This window comes from Carassius auratus, chromosome 44 (assembly GCF_003368295.1).
Source record: "Carassius auratus strain Wakin chromosome 44, ASM336829v1, whole genome shotgun sequence".
Lineage (NCBI taxonomy): Eukaryota > Metazoa > Chordata > Actinopteri > Cypriniformes > Cyprinidae > Carassius > Carassius auratus.
Window position 1 is genome coordinate 3338874 of NC_039286.1, and position 22720 is coordinate 3361593.

Genomic DNA, 22720 nt, shown 5'->3' on the forward strand with positions numbered 1-22720 from the left:
TTTTGTCTGTCATCTTGAATTTCATTTTCACTGAGCTTATTGCACATTTTTGAATTGCAATCTCTGTGACGAATGCCTTAGCAGCAGCATAAACAAGGTTTCTTTGTAGGCAGCATAATTTGCTCTCCGTTGGGAGTTATTTTCCATGATGCCTATATAGGCATCTTATGTTTTGAAATAGAGCTACAGTAGAAACATTCAGTTGCATCTAGAGACTCAGGGGAAGAGAAAATAGCAGTACACACACACACACACACAGTAAAAAGGGAAAAGTGGCCCTTCATCATGGAGGAAGCACTTAGAGGCTTGTTTCTACAGCAACAGGCTTTTGTTTAAATTAGGTGGGTAATGAAGTTGAGGGGAGAATGTCACACCAACACAAAGTAGAGACAGTGTAAAAAAACAGAAAATGCACAATGTGTCACAAATTCAGTGCCCTTAATGGTGTGTGTTTCAAAAGTGACACAGTTCAAACAAGATAGCATACAAATCAAATATATGCACAGGAAGACACACGTATGAGGTCATCACAAACACACTCACTGTGACTGTCATAAAGCCTGCTGGTTTTTCAAACACAATCATTTTGTGTTACCACAGCTCTACAACTAAAAACTTATTTAGGTGAAAGAAAAACATAAATGAGGAAATAAGCAAGCCAATATTAAATTCCATGGATGAATATTTACTGAGTAATGCATTTTGCAGAGGGGCGTCATAATGATTAATTTCATCTGAGATCTGGAGCCAAATAACTGCCTTCAGAAATGTGGCATCATCATGTTATTTTTACACAGAGATTGTGTATTAGGAGAATCTGCTGACTTTAGCAATCCTTGTTGCATTGCCAATAGGTGATAGTCTGATAGTCCAGAAATGGGGAAAAATTACTTAAATTTTTTTCCCCCAAGGTTTGCATGCCTTTATCTTAAGAAGCATTAAAGATATCTTAAAATAACTTCAAATTCTGGTTCTTAAATATTTCTTCTGGTATCTTCCTTTTTAAGGCCTTATATCATTTAGTATATCTGAATGCCACATCATTCATTCAATGTGGTTCCATGAGTAAACTGTTAAATTGTACACATATTCTGTTTTTAAACATGCATGTTCAATACATATTTGTTCATATATGTATTGTATCATATATATATATATATATATATATATATATATATATATATATATATATATATATATATATGGAAACATCAGTTCACATTAAGTTCTTACTGTTTGCATTTATAATTTCTCAAGTTGAAACACACTTGTTAAAGATGAGAACATTCAAATCAATTAATTATCAAAATCCAAAATAGAATTAAAACTAATACCTTAAGAATCTAAGTGAAAAAATTATAACTTTTTTTTTTTCAGTAAATAAAGATATCTAAGCACAAAAAGGAGATAATCAGAAATATAATTAGGACTATTAGTTTTATTTTTTATTTATCATTGAGTCTTAGTTATTGCTTCTCGCTGCCTTGAGGACAACTTAAATTAAAAGCGGCACATCGTATGCTACTCTCTTCAAACCTTCAGCTAAATCTGCCCAATTAAAGCTCCATTAGATTCAACTGACTGAACACAGACAGACTTCAACCAGTCCAGCTCAATATGAACTCAAACAGTCCAAAGAATCACTAAGGGAAATTTTTTTTTTTTTTGCACATATTGGCCGAATTGAATATTTATTTATTTTTAACAAAACAAAATAATTAAATCTCCTTATTTTTGTTTGATTTATATTTTGTTTGATGAATCAAATGTTTTTGCTCTATCCACTGAATAGAATAAAATAAAATAGAATAGAATTAAACTGAATTTTAACATGCACTGATGAAACATTCAAGATAAAACAGAGAAAATTGGGTCAATTTTGATGTTATGCTATTTTTAAAGCAGAAAGGGCCCTAGAACTTAAAAAAAAAAAAAAAATTCCCAAGTACCAAGAAAGGAATCAAGATCTCATTTGAATCTTAAACACAACAGCATTTCACCCAGAGAAACTCAGTTCTCAAAGAGAAAAAAGAGGGCTGAAGAGATCTGAGGCTCAGAGAAATCGATTAGTGAAGGTGAACCCCCGCACCGCTGGACGCCTCATTGTCACGCTGGTGGCCCACAGATGACTGACAGGAATCATGGGTATACAGCGAGGACAGTGTCACCCTTTAAAAAAAACATCCCCCTGAAAGCATTCATCATACAGAATGACAGAACGAGGCAGGGGAAAAGACACAGAACCATCACAAGACGAGAAAAAATAGAAAGAATCAGTATGAAGAACTGCACAATAACACATAAACACACACAGTTCCATAAAAGAGACGGAGACCCGATTTAGCCCTCTACGAGATCAATAACCAGTATACACACACACACATCGATCAGCATATAGCCATTTATATTTCATCCTCCAGAATCAATCTCTGAACTCTGTAATCTGTCCATCAATTCTTTCTGATTCAGGTATTGGCCAAAGAAGCACAGTTCCCAATCGAGTCATTAATCGGGTGATCTATGGAGGTGATCAGGACAAGGGAACGTCACACGTAGGGCATCAGAAGAGCTCGTATACGAAGAAAATTCAGCTCTGCGAGTCAACACAAACGTATAAAGCACTATATGATGGCTACATTTCCAGCACGATGGGATTTTTATGCTTTTAGTGGACAGGAAAGTGCAGAGAGAAAGGAAAGTGTGCATGCGCGCTACAGCTGTGACACTGGGTTCAAAATGAACAATGAATTTAGAAAATGTACCATCAAACATATTGTGAAACACAAGAAAAAACACTACCCTTCAAAAGAGTCTTCATTGTCACATGATTATTCGGAAACATTTCTCATTATTACCATTATACTGTTTATATTTATAAAACCAATCACCCAAAACACCAAATTTGAATCATTTTTTAAATGTGTATCTTGCTCTCCACTGTAGCTCACAAATCTAATTTAGCATATTCAAAGATTTGTCGCAACAGATTTAATGTCAATGACACCAAACACCATTTGAGTGGTTCCACCACGATGGCGAGTTTGAATATGCAAATGAGATTTGAGAGATGTAGCGTTGAAAAAGTTTTTTTTTGAGAATTTTTCCCTATTGTATTTCACAAACAAAACAACATCATATTACGCGCTTGTGAGTAAATGAAGACTGAATGTTGATGTTTGGGTGAATTATCCCTTTAATAATTGAATTTTTTTCTCTTCATAAGTTACCTGGTTCTAAATTATCAGCATCCAAAAAGGATTAATGATTTTTCTTGTCATAAACATTTAAGTCAAAAAGGGAATAAAACAGTACCATTTGCATTTTATCCTTCATTCCTTCAAACAAAATAATCTCATGTGGTGAATGCTGTCTCCTTAAGTTTGCAATTCTCTGCAAATCTTCAAAAAAAGCCCCTAAAGGCAATTTCTAAGAGATGTATCAAAAACCTGCTGCGACGTATATGGAGACACTGTAAGTGTGTGTCTGTCTCTCCGAAGCTCTATGAAAGTCAGAAAGTGTGAGCAGCTGCAGCTCTGGTTCATGAGAGTAACTTTCATGAAATGGAGAGCTGTCAGCAGAAGAGAGGGACAGGTAATGCCGTCTGACAGTCTACAGACTTCAATCAGCCAGACATACATCTCACTGATGAAGGAGGAGTCTGTGTGAGAGAGTGTGTGAGTGCATGTACCTCTGACACTCGCTGGCGTGCAGCACCAGGTCCTGGTTGTTCTTGGCAGACAGCGTGAGCTCATGTTCGGTCGAGTTGAAAACATCCAGCAGTAGATGACATTGACGAGTGCTGCAGAAACATGGAGAAAGACAAACCGAGGAAGTATTAATGAAGTACAGAACTCAAACATCCCTTCATGTAATTATTACATTCTGAATATAAATATTTCTGACCCCACTCAAAGCAAAAATCAAGTAAAGCTTGTAAATCTCAGCCAGCTTGGAATCAGCACACCCATCTGCAATTGGATTCTAGATTTTCTGACTAACAGTCTGTTAAGTTGGAAAACCTCTCATCCTCCATCATCACCCTGAACACCGGTGTGCCACAGGGTTGTGTACTGAGCCCTCTCCTGTACTCCCTCTTCACCCATGACTGCATTCCTGTTTATGACTCCAACACCATAATCAAATTCGCAGATGACACCACGGTGGTAGGTTTTTATCAAGGATGACGATGATTTTATCAGGTGCAGCACCTGGCTGTGTGGTGTGCCACCAACAATCTAGAACTAAACACCCAGAAGACAAAGGAGATAATTGTGGACATCAGGCGGACAAGGGAGTCATGCATACACACCCATCTACATCAACGGAGCTGTAGTGGAGTGTGTGTCGAGTTTCAAGTTCCTTGGCATCCACATCTCTGATGACCTCACCTGGTCCCATAACACCTCCACCCTGGTCAAAAAGGCCCAGCAGCGCCTTTACTTCTTACAGAGCCTTAAGAAAGTTCACCTGAATCCCAGGATCCTTGTGGAATTCTACCGCTCTACCATTGAGAGCATACTCACAAACTGCATCTCAGTGTGGTACAGCAATTGCTCCGCATCTGACCGCAAAGCACTCCAGCGGGTGGTGAAAACTGCTAAACGGATCACCGGCACCCAGTTAACTTCCGTTGAGAACATTTATTACAAGTGCTGTCAGGGCAGGGCAAGAAACATCATCAAGGGTGCCTCTCACCCTAACCATGGATTCTTCACCCTCCTTCCATCCGGCATGCGTTACAGGAGCCTACGCTCTCGCACTAGTAGACTCAGGAAGAGCTTCTTCTCCGAGGCTGTGACACTTCTGAACACCACCAATCTAACCTGAACCTGCTTTATTACTGCACTGGTCACAGTACTTTACATACATGTATTTGCACTACTCATATTTTGCACAGACTGCACACTGTTCTAGCCTTTACACTGTAAACTGTCTAAAGTTATTACTGAACAAAGCACAGTAAACTATTTCTATAACAATATCATTGCACTACTGTTATTTTGCATAGAATACATTGTTTAACAATACTTTTGAACACTCATCCAACTGTATTTATTACCACTGTTCTCACGTTGCTGCTATTCATAATGTGTATACATTATGATACATTGCTCTGTTCATAATGTCCATACAATCCCCACATTTGCATTCCTATTTATATTCTGTACATACTCTGCTCAATACTGTATATAGCAACTCCACTGTACATGCTGTATATCATAGCTTCACTTATTCTGCACTTATATTTATATAAAACACAATATTCTTGCACTTCTGATTAGATGCTAACTGCATTTCATTAGTTCTGTACTTGTACTCTGCATAAGGACAATAAAGTTGAATCTAATTTAATCTAAATTGTGCACAGCTGTAGCCAATCAGGCTATCTATCTATCTATCTATCTATCTATCTATCTATCTATCCACACACACACACACTCACACGCACACACACACAACCATTCAAAAATGTAGGGTTGGCAATTTAAAATGCTTATTTTACATTTAAAAAAAAAAAAAAAAAAAAAAAATGATGCCGAAAGTTTTCCAGCAGCGGAATCAAATGACGTCACCGCCGGAAAACACAGAGGAACATTTTAAGTGAAGCACAGCATGAATTTGACCCCATTTACTCTCTTAGTTCACATTCTGGATCTCACTAAGAGAAAGCAAAAAGGTTTGTATTCATAATCTTCCTTCAAAATAAACATCTTTTTGTTTAGCGCATTCACTTTTAGCTGCTCACTGGGGGGTTTCAAGACAATAAGATAAGATTTTCTGCAAAGCTGCATGAAATAGCATGGACTGTGAAAAATGCTTTACAAATAAGCATGTAATGGACTTAAAGTAGAAGTCTGTGGACACTGGAAATGTAAAAAATAATGTACATGCCATTTCGATAACATAGCCATAAGAAGATTATACATGTTGACCTAATGCCAAAGAACTGCGAACACTGCCTGTGTGAAGCTAAATCTGATGCAGTCATTCCTTATTAATAACTGAATATATTCATTGTTATTTATATAGAATTAAAATGTTACAATAATATACAAACGATACTGAAGAAGAATAAATACTATTTAACATGAATGTAAGTTGCAGATTTCTGCTTTAAATCATCCTGGATGCTTCGCTCAACACTCCACAGACTTCCATTCTAAGTGAATTAATGCACATGTTTTAAGCTGTGAGTTTAAGCTGTATTGAACCCCAAACAACCCTTTAAGGCACTGGATTTGTCAAAGATAAAATGTCATGAAGACTGTAGCTTTCTTTGATTTGACATTTCAATGTTTTCTTTCCTCCGGAGCTCCTCGTCTCACTATATCCACTCACACCACAGAAGAGATGAAAGCTTTTTTAAGACAGGTCGTTTTCATTTAATGGTCTTCCTGTATTATCTGTGTGTTCAGTGTGTCTAAAAGTGATGGCGAAGTGGGCATGTGTTAATGGTGTATGAGTTTAGTAATTGAACTGTTGCTTTTTACAACATCCTGTTGAATTTACTTGGTCAAACACACATATGCTGTACATTTGTCCACACATAAGAGGTGTGGGTGGGAATTAAAGACACTGGCATTAGTCGCAGGCCAGCTTTATGTCTTTAGAAAGCATCGTCCCCACATCTTTAAGGAGAGAAATAAAGAGAAATTATCCAGGCAGTCCAATGAGTATTCATCAGATCTGTGATGTGGAACAGACCTCTACTCTGCCTACATGATTCAGTGCAGACGATGGGCCATTTGTCTGGACCCACCACTCAGAAGATTTTCATCTGAGGAACATTATTTCATCTCCTCAGAGGTAGTGAGCTGAAGAACTGCAGCTCGCTCAAGTGGATCCTACAAGAGGCTCTGAACATTAGTGTGTCTGAGTGTGGACGTGTGGAAATGCTTCCCATTCCTATCAAGACTGTACTGTGTATAGAGAGAGAGAGAGAGAGATTTGTAAAAACAACTCAAGAACATAATGTAGTATATCGTATAAGACACCAATGTTCAAATTTTTTTTAAAAAAATAAATAAATAAATGAAAGTGAAATAAAATTTGTATTATTATTGAATATTAATATTACTATAATTAATAATATTGTCTTTTAATAGATTACTATACATTCTTAAAAAGTAAACTAAAATGATAACATCATTAAATTAAGAAGACCATAATCAACAATATTTCATTTAAATGTGTAATGTAAAATATTTTTAAATAATATTTAATAATCATTTATTTATATACATCATAATAAATAATCATTTTAAATTACCAGTATAGTTAAGATTATTATTATGTTATTTTTATTAGTCATTTAGAGCATTGTATTATATAATAATGTTTATAGTAGAATATAAGTATAATGTAATATAATACATATATACATATATACAATGCCAAAAAGGCGTTATAGGTTAAGGTAAGACTATAGGAGTTATAAAATTATATATATATATATATATATATATATATATATATATATATATATATATATATATATATATATATTATATTATATTATTATAACTCATAGGCCGGGTTCACACCGCAAGCTGCAGCAGAGCAGAAGCAGCGCGTATTTTTTTCGGTGCCTATGTTAACAGATGAGAGCGTTCACACCGCGCGCAGAGGCTGCGCGGCAGAGCGTTGCAGGAGCAGAGCAGAAGCAGCAGTGCCGCGATCGTTTCGGCGCTGGGTCTATTTTTGCTGCGCTGCTGACGCTCAGTTAAAGTGAAAGTACACCTTTGATGGACAAAATAAATATGATTTCATACAAAAAGTGCTCTAAATGCACAAAATAAGCACATCTAGGGTGTTTTAACAAGAACTAGAGTATGTAAGGAAAGAAAATTAATATAAAAAAATATGAATATAAGATAAAGTGACACTGATCATGGCCAAAAAACACATGTACTGAAACGAAAAGTAATTTTGCCCAAAATTTGCATTAATGATATCGTATGTGTTTTTTGCAAATTACATAAGAAATGTATGATATTTAAATTCACGTATTTTTCTGTTTTTTTTTTTTAATTATATTATATTATTATTATTTTTTTTTACAAAATCGGTCAAAGTACTTACAGTTCTAAACAAAAATAAACTTTTTTTGGCCGAAATACAAAAACAACTTTTATACTGCTAGTTTAGCCTTAGAGATTTGCATCTGCATCTCCATAATATAATGCTGACAATCATAAACAACAGCACATGGTGTCACAGGCGGTGGTCTTCAGAGTGCACCTGGAAAGACAATAATGGACGACACTCGTCTAATCGTGGAAGTTGAGAAATATCAAGTTCTTTATGATCCACAAAATGTATTTTACAAAGACTTGCAGGAGAAGGAAAAGCATGGGATGAAGTTTCAACGGCTCTTATTGCAGATGGTAAGTAGCCTAATTGTATAATATTTTTGACGCTTTCACTGGCACACGAGCAAACAACTCAATATTTGATTCAAAATTGATTCAATTGGAACCATTTATTTACAATTTCTAAATTACATATAAGCACACAAATAACAAAAGCAGGTGATACGTGCATATATAATAAACAAGTAAATGCTGATTTCAAGATGAGCAGGAACTCAGGCTGTGAACCATTTACAATACACAGAATTTAAAACGGTATTAAATTGGTTTTCAGGGTGTCCTTTGGTAAATTTGCTTTCAAACAAACCCAGTGACAAGATGGTAATATGCACCATGTTCTCTCCTACGTCGGTTAATGGGATTAACCCAAAGTCTGCATCTTTTTCATAGTCTCTAATAACAAATATAGCGCGATGGCCTTTCTTCTATCAACAACACGTACTGCACGGAAAACAAAGACAGCAAAACAAAGATGCAACAAAAGTTACAATGAAATTATGAATTTAAAAAGCTTCTTGCCAAGTCTGTTTATTTAAATGTATTTTAAATGGAAATAAAGCAATGCGAACTAGAGTACTCTGTCCAAAACCCGCTGTTCAGTTGCGCGCTGCCTCCGCTGCCGGTGTGAAAGCAAAATAGGCGCGCGCTGCTTCTGCTCTGCCTACCTGCTGCTAACGCGCTGCTTTCGCTCTGCTGCAGCTTGCGGTGTGAACCCGGCCTTATAGTCTTTCCTTAACCTATAACGCCTTTTTGGCATTTTTAGATATGAATAAATACATTACACGCTGCTTTTATAAACCTGTTGTCCTCGTAGGGATGTAATGAGATGTGTTCACATTTAGTGCTGCTATTCTTAGAGCGCCTGAAGCCATCAGAGAAACCCATCCACCAACCGACTGCTGAAAATTTCACACCCATTCCCCACAAGCAGGACTTTGTATTTCTATATGTGCCGCTGTTGTTATTGGCCAGTGTCCAGTTGCCCGAATAAAACTTTCTTGGACTTGTGTGGACAAATGAGCTAATCATAATCTGAGGTTTACGGCCATAAAGTTCAGAATGAGGCACGCAGAGCGGTGCTGAGGAAGCTACTTTGAAACTGCAACCAAGCAAAAATCTGCTGTTAATTTACAACAGCTCAACTACACTGACAGTCAAACCAATATTTGATTTATTCTTTTAAAGTAGTTTCCCTATAAGTTACATTAAAGTTCATGATTATTGAATAATTTCATAAAAACGTAGCATTTAAAAAAACCTGGCTACTGCTAAATGCAGTATGGTCCAGAGTGTATTAGAGAGAAATGTTCAGAGTAATGCAGCGAGAGAAAGTGTGTGTGAGCAGCCGATTCATCCGACAGGAATGATAAATGATCTAGATGACTGAGACAGCTGATATTATTACAGCTAATGAGTCACTTCAAGTGGTCATTACTAAGGTGTGATCAGTCTCTCTCTCTCTCCATCCATCTCCATCTGTCTATCCCTCTCTCCATCTTTCCGTCTCAACAGCAGTCATTCATAACCACCTCTGCTGCATCACACTAAACACTGCACTGGGAGTGGCATCTTCGTAAAGACCTTTGTGGCCGTATTCATTTAGCAGATGAGACTTGATAGTACAACTAGCACCTATACCATTACAGGACAGTGTGTATGTACAGTGAGGTTTCGTAGTGCTCTGATGCTGTTTGCCCACATAATCACAATCTTATTCGTCTTTAAACCGTTTACAGTGTTTATATTCCATTTGAGATGATATGTTGTTATACTGCTTTTATTAACTCTCCTAGATTCAGACTCAGTTGTAAAATTGCATGTCAAATCATATGTGTACATATATGGTTTGACATACAATGTGAAATATAATATTGTTATGATATCAAGAGAATGGCAGTGTGAACTATGTAGATATGTGGAGAAATTATAACTGATTCAAGTATAATTTCACAATTACAAACATCATTTGTGCAACTGTACAATGAAACTAAATATCCATATTTTCTTTTCTCAGTTTGAATTGCAAATATAGTGTTTTTGTCATAGAAAAAAATGCACTAAATTACATCTGAATTCTATGCAAGAAAACCGGAGTAAAATTCAACTGCACTTTTAAAAAATATGATATGGTTTCAGAAAATGTTAAGAAACTATGACGGTTCAAACTATGAAGTAGAGAAATTGTAACAGATACACACATGATTTTAGAAACTGTACAAATACTTTTTTTAAAAGGCATGAGTAAGTTTAAACAGAAAAAAATTATGTTTTTTAATTGTAGGTGTCAGAGAGAAAGAAAAAAATAATAATTTTGTGCTAGAAAACCTGATCATCAACATAACTGGATTTAAAAAAATGCTACAAATATTTTAGTTCAGAAACTGTATTATAAAAAAACAAAAAAAACACTGAAGGTGTGACCTATTAACTGATATGATATTAAAATGAAAAACACTGAAACTTTTTTCTTTTTAAGTAATTTTGAACTGAAAAAAAATAGTGTTTCAATTGTAGGTGCAAAAAAGGTCTTTTTAAGACATGTTGGCTTGCCTCTTGAGTATAGAGTAAATGAAATGTTTGATACCTGGTGGCAGGTAAAGTGCTGACTCGCGTGAAGAAAACCGAAGGTTCAACGTCGACTCTGACCCCTAGACTGAGCTCGCGGTAGTAGCCCTCCACCTGACCGGCTCCTCCGCTGTATTTAAAGGTCAACACAGCCTCCAGTGTCTACAGAGAGACAGACAGAATAAAACACATCAGTAACTGAAACATGAATCATGGATCTTAAGCACAGACCAATTAATTTACAACTGTAGAAAATCCCAAATCTTAAATGGCTGCTCATAATCAGCTTATGATCCCTTTAACATTGAAAACTGTCATTGTTTACTCATATCTCACATCATTCCAAACTCTTCACGCCATGAAAGCATGTAGAGGCCTGTGTGGTTGTTGAAGAATAACATGAAAGCGCCATAAAAGCACTGTAATAAGTATAGTCCCTGAATCTTGTGCCCTGTACCCAGTCATTTGATAGCTTTGTATGAGAAACCCAAATAAGATGTTATGACTTCAAAAGACCTGAAGTATAGTGCACAGGTCATATGAAATACTGTTTGGCACTTTTATGATGTTTTTTGTCCTTTATGGAGCTTGAATGCCACTGGTCACTCTCTGCTTTAGTTGTACTGAAGAAAGCAGCAATGATTCTTACTTTATGTTCCACAAATGAAAGATGAAGGTTTGAAGGGTGAATAATTCCAGTACAAAAAAAAAATAAAAAAAATATGTATTACAACTTTTTCCCTCAATGTCTGAATTGCAAGGTTTATTATAAACTTAGAACTGTGAGATATAAACCTTTTTTTCTTTTACATTTTTTCTCTCAATTCTGAGTTTACATTTCACAATTATGTTTGTTGTTTGTTTTTTTTGTTTTTGTTTCTGCCATGGAATAAAATAATTAATAAAATAGGTCATTGCGACCTCTCAAATATTTTATAAATTTATATCTCACAATTCCTGAGTTTTTATCTAGATGGCTAGAACAAAGATAAATATTAGCATAAAAAAAGAACAAAATATTTAAACTGTGTGAAAAAAAAAAAAAAAACAACAGAGGAAGTTGTTGAATGGAGTAACTGCAGAGAGAGAAGAAGCTGAGTCAGTCCTGGGGCTGAGAGAAACTGTGTGTGTGTGTGTGTGTTTGTGTGTGTGTGTGTGTGTGTGAGAGAAAGAGAGAGATCTTGGCTTTCTCTGCACAACTGCATATAGCCAGAACTGCAGATTCTTTCAGAACAAACTTTCCCATTTTCCCCATGTCTCTGTAATCTCTGTAATCTACTTAAAAGGGGGAGCATCATGTAAACATTATTTAAAATGGTTAAAGTGCATTTCCTGCTTAAAAAGCAACAGCAAAACCTTTTAAAATTCCATCATCGCTGTCGCTCATCTTGCCTCGTCTTAGCAGACCCCACCAGAGCAAACAGTTTAAAATAAAGTGCCATCTCATCACGCAAATGGAGCTCAAAAGTGCAATCGCTGTGCAAAAACCATCAAAACACAAAACTGCTTTCATGCAGACACACCATCAGACTTCTCAAGTATTGGATTCTGGCACTCGGTCACGTATTCTGACAATAACCAACCCAATAAAACATACAAAAGCAGTCAAACATGTTTTAAGCATGTTTTTAAACATGAATGAGTGGATTAATGAATGAACAGACGTGAATCAAATACCAGATGAACAAATAAGCAAACACACAAACCAAAAGGAGTGAGCGAATAAACAGTAAACAAACCAACAAACCAATATATGAACAAATTAATTAAATGTTTGGGGTCAGTAAGCTTTTTTTTATTAATACTTTTCTGTTTAGATGCACTGGCAAAAGTCAATGTGAAGACATATACAATGTCACAAAAAAATAAAAATAAAAAGATATAGTTTCCACAAAAACATTAAGCAGCACAACTTTTTTTTTTTTTAACACTGATAGTAAGAAATGTTTCTTAATCAATATATTAGAATTATTTTGGAAGAATCATGTGACAGTGAAGACCGGAAATAACAATGCTTTCATATATTTAAAGAGAAAACAGCTATTTTAAGTTAGAAGTAATAATATTTCTCAATATTACTGTTTGTACTGCATTTTATATCAAATTAAAGCACCTTTGATGAGCATTTCCTTAAAAAATAAAAAATAAAAAAAAACTTACCAATGGTAGTGTATAAAGAATAATTAAGAAAATTAATTAATGACCGGACAAACCAAATGTTAAAATGAATAAGTGAACAGTGAACATATGAGTGAATAAAAATTGATGAACAAATAAACATCTCAACAAAACAATATAGAGTACAGATAATAATGAATGAGAAAATAAAGGATACACGTATTAAAAAATATAAGTGAATGAATAAACAATTAAGAGAACTATGCAAGAGAACAAATATAGTTTTCACTTTATAGGAAAAACAATGAATTAAATTAACAGATGGACATACACATTCAAATATAAAGGTATACAGTATAGAGATGGATCCATTTTATCTACCATCCCAAACAAAAAGCTGACTGATGAAATCCTGTGCATAGAAATGGCATAAAACAAGCCAGCCTGGAGCTTGCCATTTTGTGGAATCTCATCATTTTTGTGTAAATAATCATTTATAGGGGCTAGTTTCACAGATTCATATCCATACATATGAGTTGTGAAACAGGTACATCACAATCTCAGGGTGGCCGATGTTTTCCAGCAGGGCTTGATCTTAAGAGAATTTCTTAAATGAGGGGATGACACCATCACTTCTGAGTCAGAGAAGATGAGGAGGCAACAAAACTACAGAACGAGGAAGAACAGAAGACAAAGATAGAAAGAAAGAGATCTAAAGGGAAGACAGATCTCATTGGCCTCATTATTCTGACGGCCTCCCACCTCTCACGCCCTGCACAGACCTCTGGCTCTGAGAGAACAGAAAAAGAGTGTGTGTGTGTGTGTGTGTGTGTGTGTTATGCTTTCTAGCAAGAGAAACAAACACGCGAGTGTGTGTATTTGGGTTTGTAGGGTTTTCCTGCAGGGCCCACTGGAGTCTTCCACATTCACCCTCCTGTTGTGTGAAACCTCACCCCGTTCAATCGTTACACTCTACTGAGTGTGTGTTCACTGAGAGCTGCCGGCCTTCAGAGAGAAGCTATTTCAATCACACAGAGAGCTAAAGATAGAACAAACCATAAACTGAGTGAGGGACAGAGAGAAAGAGAGAGAGAGAGAGAGAGTGAGTGAGGGACAGAGAGAGAGAGAGAGGGAGAAAGAAAGAGAGAGAGAGAGAGAGAGAGAGAGAGAGTGATGGACAGAGAGAGAGAGAGAGAGAGATGTGCTGTCACAGTGAGTTTCTATACTGACGCTGAAGAACTAATGAAGAAATAAATGAATGAACAAAGAAATTAATGAATTATTTAAAATGCTTCAACTCTACAAATGAATGAACAAACTATTGAAAGAACCATGAAATAAATGAATGTACAATTGAAAACATTTACAAATACAAATACATATATATGAATAACAATATAACAAAAAAAATGAATGAATAAATTAAATAGCAATCCAATAAATAAACAAATAAAATAATGATTCTAATTAATTACCAAACTAAAAATAAATAAAAGAATTAATGAACAAACTAACAAAAAAGAATGAACAAATAAAGACAATTAATGAAGAAACGAACGGATGAATGAATGAATGAATCCATCAATCAATCCAAAAAAAATTCTGAACTCAAAACAAAGAATGAATGAACATTACATGAACAAATAAGCAAACCAATAAATAAATTATGAAAATACATACAAATATTTAATTTAATGCATAAGAATATGATTCAAACTAATGAATTTACAAATTAACTAATGAATAAAATTAATGCAAAACCAAAAAAGAATCAACAAATAAGAAAAAAAAAATATATAAACAAAATATACCTACTAAAATATGAATAAATAAACAAACAAAATATGACAAAAAAAGTAACATATCTTTGAATGAACAAGCAGATGTATGAATAAACAAATGAAGAGTCTGGTTCCAAAAAAGCAATAAATCTATTTTGATTAATTTGAGTAAAATATGGTTTCTTTACCAAGAAAGTGGCAAGACTGAAAACCACTATTTTCTGTTTCAAACTTTCACATAGCATCTTTAGGTTATAATAATATTAGAAATCCAGGTTTTGTTTTTTAAATATTTATTTAAAAAATTATTTTTATATTATTTGTATTATTTTTTCCCCAAAATGCAATAAACCCATGATACTTCTTTTTCTCTCAAAATGCAATAAATCCATTGAATCAATATGAATATGGAAATTCCAAAATTACATTTACCTTACATTAAACTTCCGAAAGTGCATTCATCTTTGCCATGTTACATTCATTCAGTTGATCAGTGCTATGTGCTGTATTAACAAAAACATAAGTGGCATTAATAAAAACATTAACAAGCTAGGCAATATCGTATTCATAATCGAATGTGATTCATCTAATGAATGTGATTATAGCGTAGCTTGTCAGTAATCTATGTACAATCACATGGTGATTTATCATGCAGCCCCTGTTTGTTGATCATAAAGTTCAAAGTACATGAGAAAAACTAGGGTGCCACCATTACTATTTAGAGTGCATTAAATGGTGCGCTTTGATTGGTTGTTACTGTTTACAGTGCGTGGAATGGTAAGCTGTGAGTGGTTGAGCGGATATATGCATTCTGCAAAAAAGGGAGAATGGCATTTGCCGCGGTTTGGAAAAAAAGGGAGAAAACATGACCTTTAACTCTGCGAAAATTGCATTTTTCGTAAAATGAACAACTTTTCAATACCGACCAGATACAATACCGATTTTGGTGGAAACTCTTTTATTTTTTATCACGTTTATCACGTTTTGGAACCAAACTCTTCAAATAAACAAATGAGTAATTTAAACTCAATTAAATAAATAATTAATAAATAAATGAATAGAATAAATAAGAATAAATGAACAAATGAGAGGATGAATGAACTAATGATTGAACTAACAAATAAATTAGAACCAACCAAGTAAAATGAACGAATGAATGAAAGAACACACGAATGAAAAACAAATACATAAAATAAGAGGCATTCATACATACTGCAGAATCACCTCAGATTGTCAAACACTTTCAAACAGCCCAAATATCACCGCTGCACCACTGGAATATTAACTACAGAAATATTCTGCTCATGCGAACGCAGACATTCGTTTAACCTGTCTGAAACGCCCGCTGCCCCTCAGTCATGTCCTAACGGTTATTAAGACCCCAGAGTTTTATGGCTTACAAGAGGAGGATGTGAAATTCAATACACTTCATAAAGATCTCTGACATTTTAATTTACATCCTCCTTACAGACCATTACTAGACAGAGAGAAAGAGAAAGAGAGAGTCCTAAATGCTTTTGCAATATTGTACTCCAATAGTCGTGCTAATAAAGCAGCACTGAATTGAGATAAAAGAGAAAGTTAGATCTAGTCCAGGCCATATTTTAATGTGATGATATCAATTTCATATTTTAAAATTATAAAATGGATGGATTAATAAAATAATGACTCTAAATAATCTAAAAATTAACAAACAACTGAATAACAACAAAAAAGAACAAACATGAAAACAAATAATTAAAAAAACTCATGAATGAATGAATGAATTTCGCACATTAATAAATGAACAAACAGATGAACGGATGATTAAATAAACCATGCTAACTCCAAATGAAAGAAAGAATGATTGAAGAAATACATGAACAAACAAACTAAAGAATGAACAAAATGAAAAAGTGAATGAATTAATAAAAAATTATTCAAAATAATGAAGGAACCTATGAACAAACGAACCGAAGAAAAAGAACAAATAAAACAAAATAATTAATGAACAACAGATTGCATGTATGATAAAAAAAAAAATGTGTGAATGAACAAATGAAAAAAAGATTTAACTCATTAAAAATATAAATAATGAATAAACTAATTCATGGGCCAACAAATTAAGAAACGAGCAAACCATAAAAATAAATAAATTCTACAAAAACGATTTACACTAATGAATGTACATATGAAATAACTAATGAACAAACAAACAAAATAAAGATTAAAATAACAATTGCACAACTGAAAAATGAAGGAACAAATAAAGAAAAAACAAAAACACACTTGATGCCATCATTTTCTAAATATTCACAAAAAAAAAATTATTTATAAAATAACTTGTTTTGCAATATATCAATCGACAGTCGATTAATATGGTTCTATAAGAGCAGGAGAACGACTAATTGTGATTTCGAGAGGTTTAGAAGTTCAACCTACAGGAAAATACAACAGGAGAAGCTTAAATAACAGTAAACCTCTGTCTGACTGTTGTCAAATCCATCTCAAAATCAGCCTAAAATACTAGTTACACTTACTAATCTCTAGTCATAGTCATAGTCATAGCTGTTCTCTAGAGAAAGACAGAATACTGTAGATACAGTGTATACGAAAGATGTAAAGGAAGTGAATTCTCATTTTTACAGCCTATTTTTCAGATAGCATTAGTAGAAGACGAGTGTGTGTGTGTGTGTGTGTGTGTGTGTGCATGTGGTCAGATCCTGATAACAGCAGGTTATCAGTTGTGTTTATCAACACTGGTCTCTAGTGACCTTTATGCTGTAAAAGCAGGTCTCTATGGCATCAGGTTTCCCTGACACACACACACACACACACAAACATACTGTAGATGCATGCAGGTTTACTGGATGAAATTCAGTGGCAACAATATCTGTGATTAATGACTAGTGGTCAACCGATATATCAGCCGATATTTTGGTATTTTTCACTTTTATTTTAATGGCGCTAAGAAAAGCAGCGCCTGTGCGCACACAGTTAACAGTTCTGTCTAATACGAATAGAAGGCTGTCTAATAATAAGATAGAACGGTTAAACAAAGGAATTAATGTATACAAAAATATTACAATGATTGCTTTTATATTATTAGTAATAGAAAGGCAAACATTATATTACTTTCTCTTTGCCATCAGCTTTAAGCAAATACACATTTATTTCATTTAAACAAATCTTTGAATGACTAATGAATATTTAATTTCACAAACCTTGCAAACTTAGTCGAATCTAGCTGTGAGATCTTGTGAAGTGTATATCCAGCATGATCGCGTGTTCTCTGTGTGACGGTCAGTCCGTGTGAATTGAATGCTTTAAATTTTAAACGTGATTTCAAATTATGCTGCGCTTTATGCATTTGCCCACTGTCATATTCATGTCATTTTCACTGTGTGCTGTATGTAAAATGAGTGTTACCTTGGCTTTATTTGAAAAATATGATTCACAATGCACACAAACTTCCCAGAATACTGAGTGCCCAGCTGGTTACAGTGATTACATCCTTTTTCATTATATTTTTATTAAATATTTATTTGCTTGTAAAAGTATAATTATGTTTATTAAACACATTTATTTTTTAATCCATTGCCAAATGATTTCAAATTTCTTAAATATAAATAAAAAATGTATATCTATCTATCTATCTATCTATCTCTCTCTCTCTCTCTCTCTCTCTCTCTCTCTCTCTCTCTCTCTCTCTCTCTCTATATATATATATATATATATATATATATATATATACACACACACACACATACAGGCTTTATACCGGCTATCGACCCCCCTATTGGTCGACCACTACCAGTGACAAAGTGGACATGTCAAATATGTGCGTTTATTAATCGTAAATAATCGTAATAAAAAAAAGAAAAATACTTATTATTATTGAGGAAAAAAAAAACTCCTTAAGTTTAAGGCAGAACTGTCTACTAAACGTCCAATACAGTTCAGTGGTGTGTGAACAGGACAATAGAGTTACTTGTTTGAATTAAACTAAATGATGGCAATGAAGCAAACTAAGCCCATTCAAACCTGTGTCTCAATGACAGCATGCTGTCCTACACACATTCTGACACGCTGACAGCCAAGAAACCAGCTGTTGATGCACAACACACACACATGCTGGCATCCATGTAAAACACAAACAAGCCAGACTGAGCCATCCATCATATCACACACACACAAGCATGTGTGAGTGTGTGTGTGTGTGTGTGTGTGTGTGTGTAAGCACATGGAAATCTGTTCGGTCTGCTTGGCCAGATTATACACATGGACTGAGACACACACTACACAAAAACACACTCAAAGCCACTGTCATCTGCAGTATCTATATATATTAATTGATATATACACTACAATTCAAAAATACAGTACAAACAGTAATATTGTGAAATATTATTACAATTACAGAAACTGTTCTATTTCTATATTATATGCTTCTATTTTATCAGTCAGTACTTCAGTCTTAATTGTCACATGATCCTTCAGAAATATAATTCTGACAGACTGATATATTTCAAATGTTTATTTCTTTTAATTTTGATAATTATTACTGACAACTAAGGAAAATTCCAAATTCAGTATCTCAGAAAATTTGAATATTGCTTAAGACCAATACAAAGAAAGGATTTTTAGAAATCTTGGCTAACTGAAAAGCATGATCATGTACAGCACTTAATACTTAGTTGGGGCTCCTTTTGCCTGAATTACTGCAGCAATGCGGCGTGGCATGGAGTCGATCAGTCTGTGGCACAGCTCAGGTGTTATGAGAGCCCAAGTTGCTCTGATAGTGGCCTTCAGCTCTTCTGCATTGTTGGGTCTGGCATATCGCATCTTCCTCTTCACAATACCCCATAGATTTTCTATGGGGTTAAGGTCAGGCGAGTTTGCTGGCCAATTAAGAACAGGGATATCATGGTCCTTAAACCAGGTACTGGTAGCTTAGGCCCTGTGTGCAGGGGCCAAGTCCTGTTGGAAAATGAAATCTGCATCTCCATAAAGTTGATCTGCAGCAGGAACCATGAAGTGCTCTAAAATTTCCTGGTATATGGCTGTGTTGACCTTGGACCTCAGAAAACACAGTGGACCAACACCAGCAGATGACATGGCACCGCAAACCATCACAGACTGTGGAAACTTTACACTGGACCTCAAGCAACGTGGATTGTGTGCCTCTCCTCTCTTGCTCCAGACTCTGGGACCCTGATTTCCAAAAGAAATGCAAATTGTACTTTCATCAGAGAACATAACTTTGGACCACTCAGCAGCAGTCCAGTCCTTTTTGTCTTTAGACTATTCTGATGCGGTCTGTTGTTCAAGAAGCAGCTTGACACAAGGAATGCGATAGCTGAAATCCATGTCTTGCATACGTCTGTGTATAGTGGTTCTTGAAGCACTGACTCCAGCTGCATTCCACTCTTTGTGACTCTCCCCCACATTTTTGAATGGGTTTTGTTTCACAATCCTCTCCAGGGTGTGGTTATCCCTATTGCTTGTACAATTTTTCCTACCACATCTTTTCCTTCCCTTTGCCTCTCTATTAATGTGGTTGGGCACAGAGCTCTGTGAACAGCCAGCCTCTTTTGCAATGACCTTTTGTGTCTTGCCCTCTTTGTGCAAGGTGTCAATGGTCGTCTTTTGGAAAACTGTCAAGTCAGCAGTCTTCCCCATGATTGTGTAGCCTACAGAACTAGACTAAGAGACCATTTAAAGACTTTGCAGGAGTTAATAAGCTGATTAGAGTGTGGCACCAGGTGTCTTCAATATTGAACCTTTTCACAATATTCTAATTATCTGAGATACTGAATTTGGGATTTTCTTTAGTTGTCAGTTATAATCATCAAAATTAAAAGAAATAAACATTTGAAATATATCAGTATTTGTGTAATGAATGAATATAATATACAAGTTTCACTTTTTGAATGGAATTAGTGAAATCAACTTTTTGATGATATTCTAATTATATGACCAGCACCTGTTATGTATATATATATATATTTGCATTGATTAACACTGACACCACAGTAAAAAAAAAAACGGTTCAGTGACTAAAATACTGATTCAGACTGATTAAACTAATTCAGTGAAGGAGTCGTCAAACTGATTCCAAACATAACTCATAACTCAAAACATAACTGAGTCTTTTCAGATAATTAATTAAAAGAATTATCTCATAATAATTATTTGTTGCCAGTCGGACTACTGCTCGTGCTGAATGTTTGTTTTGGGTTGCAACTGAAGAGCATTTTTGTAATACATAATCTTTTTATCCCATTAAATCCAATTCCGCATGCAGACTCACATTCAGGACTCCAGAGGTGATTTATTTTGCAGTGATTCTAGAAATTAAGAGCTCCACCGCACTTACACAGATACTCAAAACACTAACAAATGCATACACACATATACACAAACATGCAAGAAAACACACAGTGATCTGAATTCAAGTCCTAACTAGAGACAGAAGATAGAACAAGTTTAATATGCAGCAGTTACTACTATTTAGTTACCTATGGCATGTCTACATTCAGACAGCTAGGTGTGTCTGGTGTATGTTTAGTTTCTTGAGGGTCAATGCCATCCATGTAAAACTATGAAAATGCCACACATGCCAGTTGCTAAGATACGATTGTATCCTTTGTGCCACTGTAGGAACTTATAGTTAGAACAAACAAAAAAATACACTATGTGTGTACTTTCTAACACACAAACCTCCAGAAGACTAGTCCTAAATAAAACTGTCCATGTTAACCTGTTAACTGTCACTCACGTTTTTGAAGATAGACTTGAATGTGCATGATACAAACCTAAATTTTTATAATTCATGACTGAAAACATTTTGTAACATGGTTTTGATGTGCCATTTACATGGTAATGCAATGTCTGATTTTAAAATGGGTTTTAAAGGATGAATTTTGAGATTTTATGTTTTCAAGTGATATATAACTTCTGATGATTTATAAAATGTGATAAAGAAAAAGGCAACGAGGAATTTTTTTTTTTTAAACAAAGGTCAAAGTTCCTTTTGTAATGTAGATTTCTGAGGGGGGCACTCTTCTCATAAATTAATCTATTACTTTTCCTACATAATTTTTAACAAAAAATTTTAGTAAAATATATACTTGGGAGTCTTAGACCTTTCCAACGATATATAGTTTGTCAAGATTAGATTAGATTTGATTGTAATATAATATAGTCAACGTAGGCGTTCTGTATACGGGACGGGGGGACAGTTAACAGGTTAAACACACACACACACACACACACACTGCAGCACTGCACAATGTTGCTAGCATTTCCAAAGAGATATCGATTGTGTGTTCAGAGTCTCGGCGGTGCTTCATTGTTTATATTCAGAACTGCCACTTTTAGTTTTCATTTAACGTCCATCTTAAACAACCTTCTGTCTCCTGATTGGCTAAAACAGAAATGCGAGTCAATAGTTAAATGCCTTAAGCAATTTATTATTTTTTTATTAATGTTAGTCAAGTTTCTGCACCAAAGAGAAAGACAAAATTTAGTTTTTCATGAGCATATCCTCAAAACTAAATGCTAAAGTCGGCATGAAACCGACATTGCTTAAACCATATTGTAATGGATTTCCAATGAAATAGCTATTGAACAGAACAAATCATTGGACTGGATCATAAACCATGATCCTTTGAGTAAGACCATAAAGTAAAAAAAAAAAAAAATGACATGGATGCATGGATGAATCATTAAAAATAAAAGCAGTAACATGCATAGAGAAAATTCATTGGGACAATTTTGATTTAATGACAAATTTTAAATTGGGCCCCTTCACACGGAACAATTGATAGTGGGTTTTCTTGCCATTTAAAATAAAATAAAATTATAATGTATATATATATATATAAACATGAAACTGAATAT

The 22720-nt window shown here is 34.6% G+C and overlaps 1 protein-coding gene across 2 annotated transcripts in view; it reads right to left on the reverse strand.

Annotated features, from left to right (window-relative positions):
• The window catches only part of LOC113062144 (trafficking protein particle complex subunit 9-like), a 194880-nt gene that overhangs the window by 60459 nt on the left and 111701 nt on the right, over positions 1 to 22720 (reverse strand). For both annotated transcript variants that reach the window (XM_026231766.1, XM_026231765.1), the window contains 2 exons: positions 10957 to 11099; positions 3689 to 3799 (listed from right to left, as the gene is read on the reverse strand). In XM_026231766.1, the coding sequence (XP_026087551.1) occupies positions 3689 to 3799; positions 10957 to 11099 (254 nt within the window). The remainder of the gene's footprint in view (positions 1 to 3688; positions 3800 to 10956; positions 11100 to 22720) is intronic.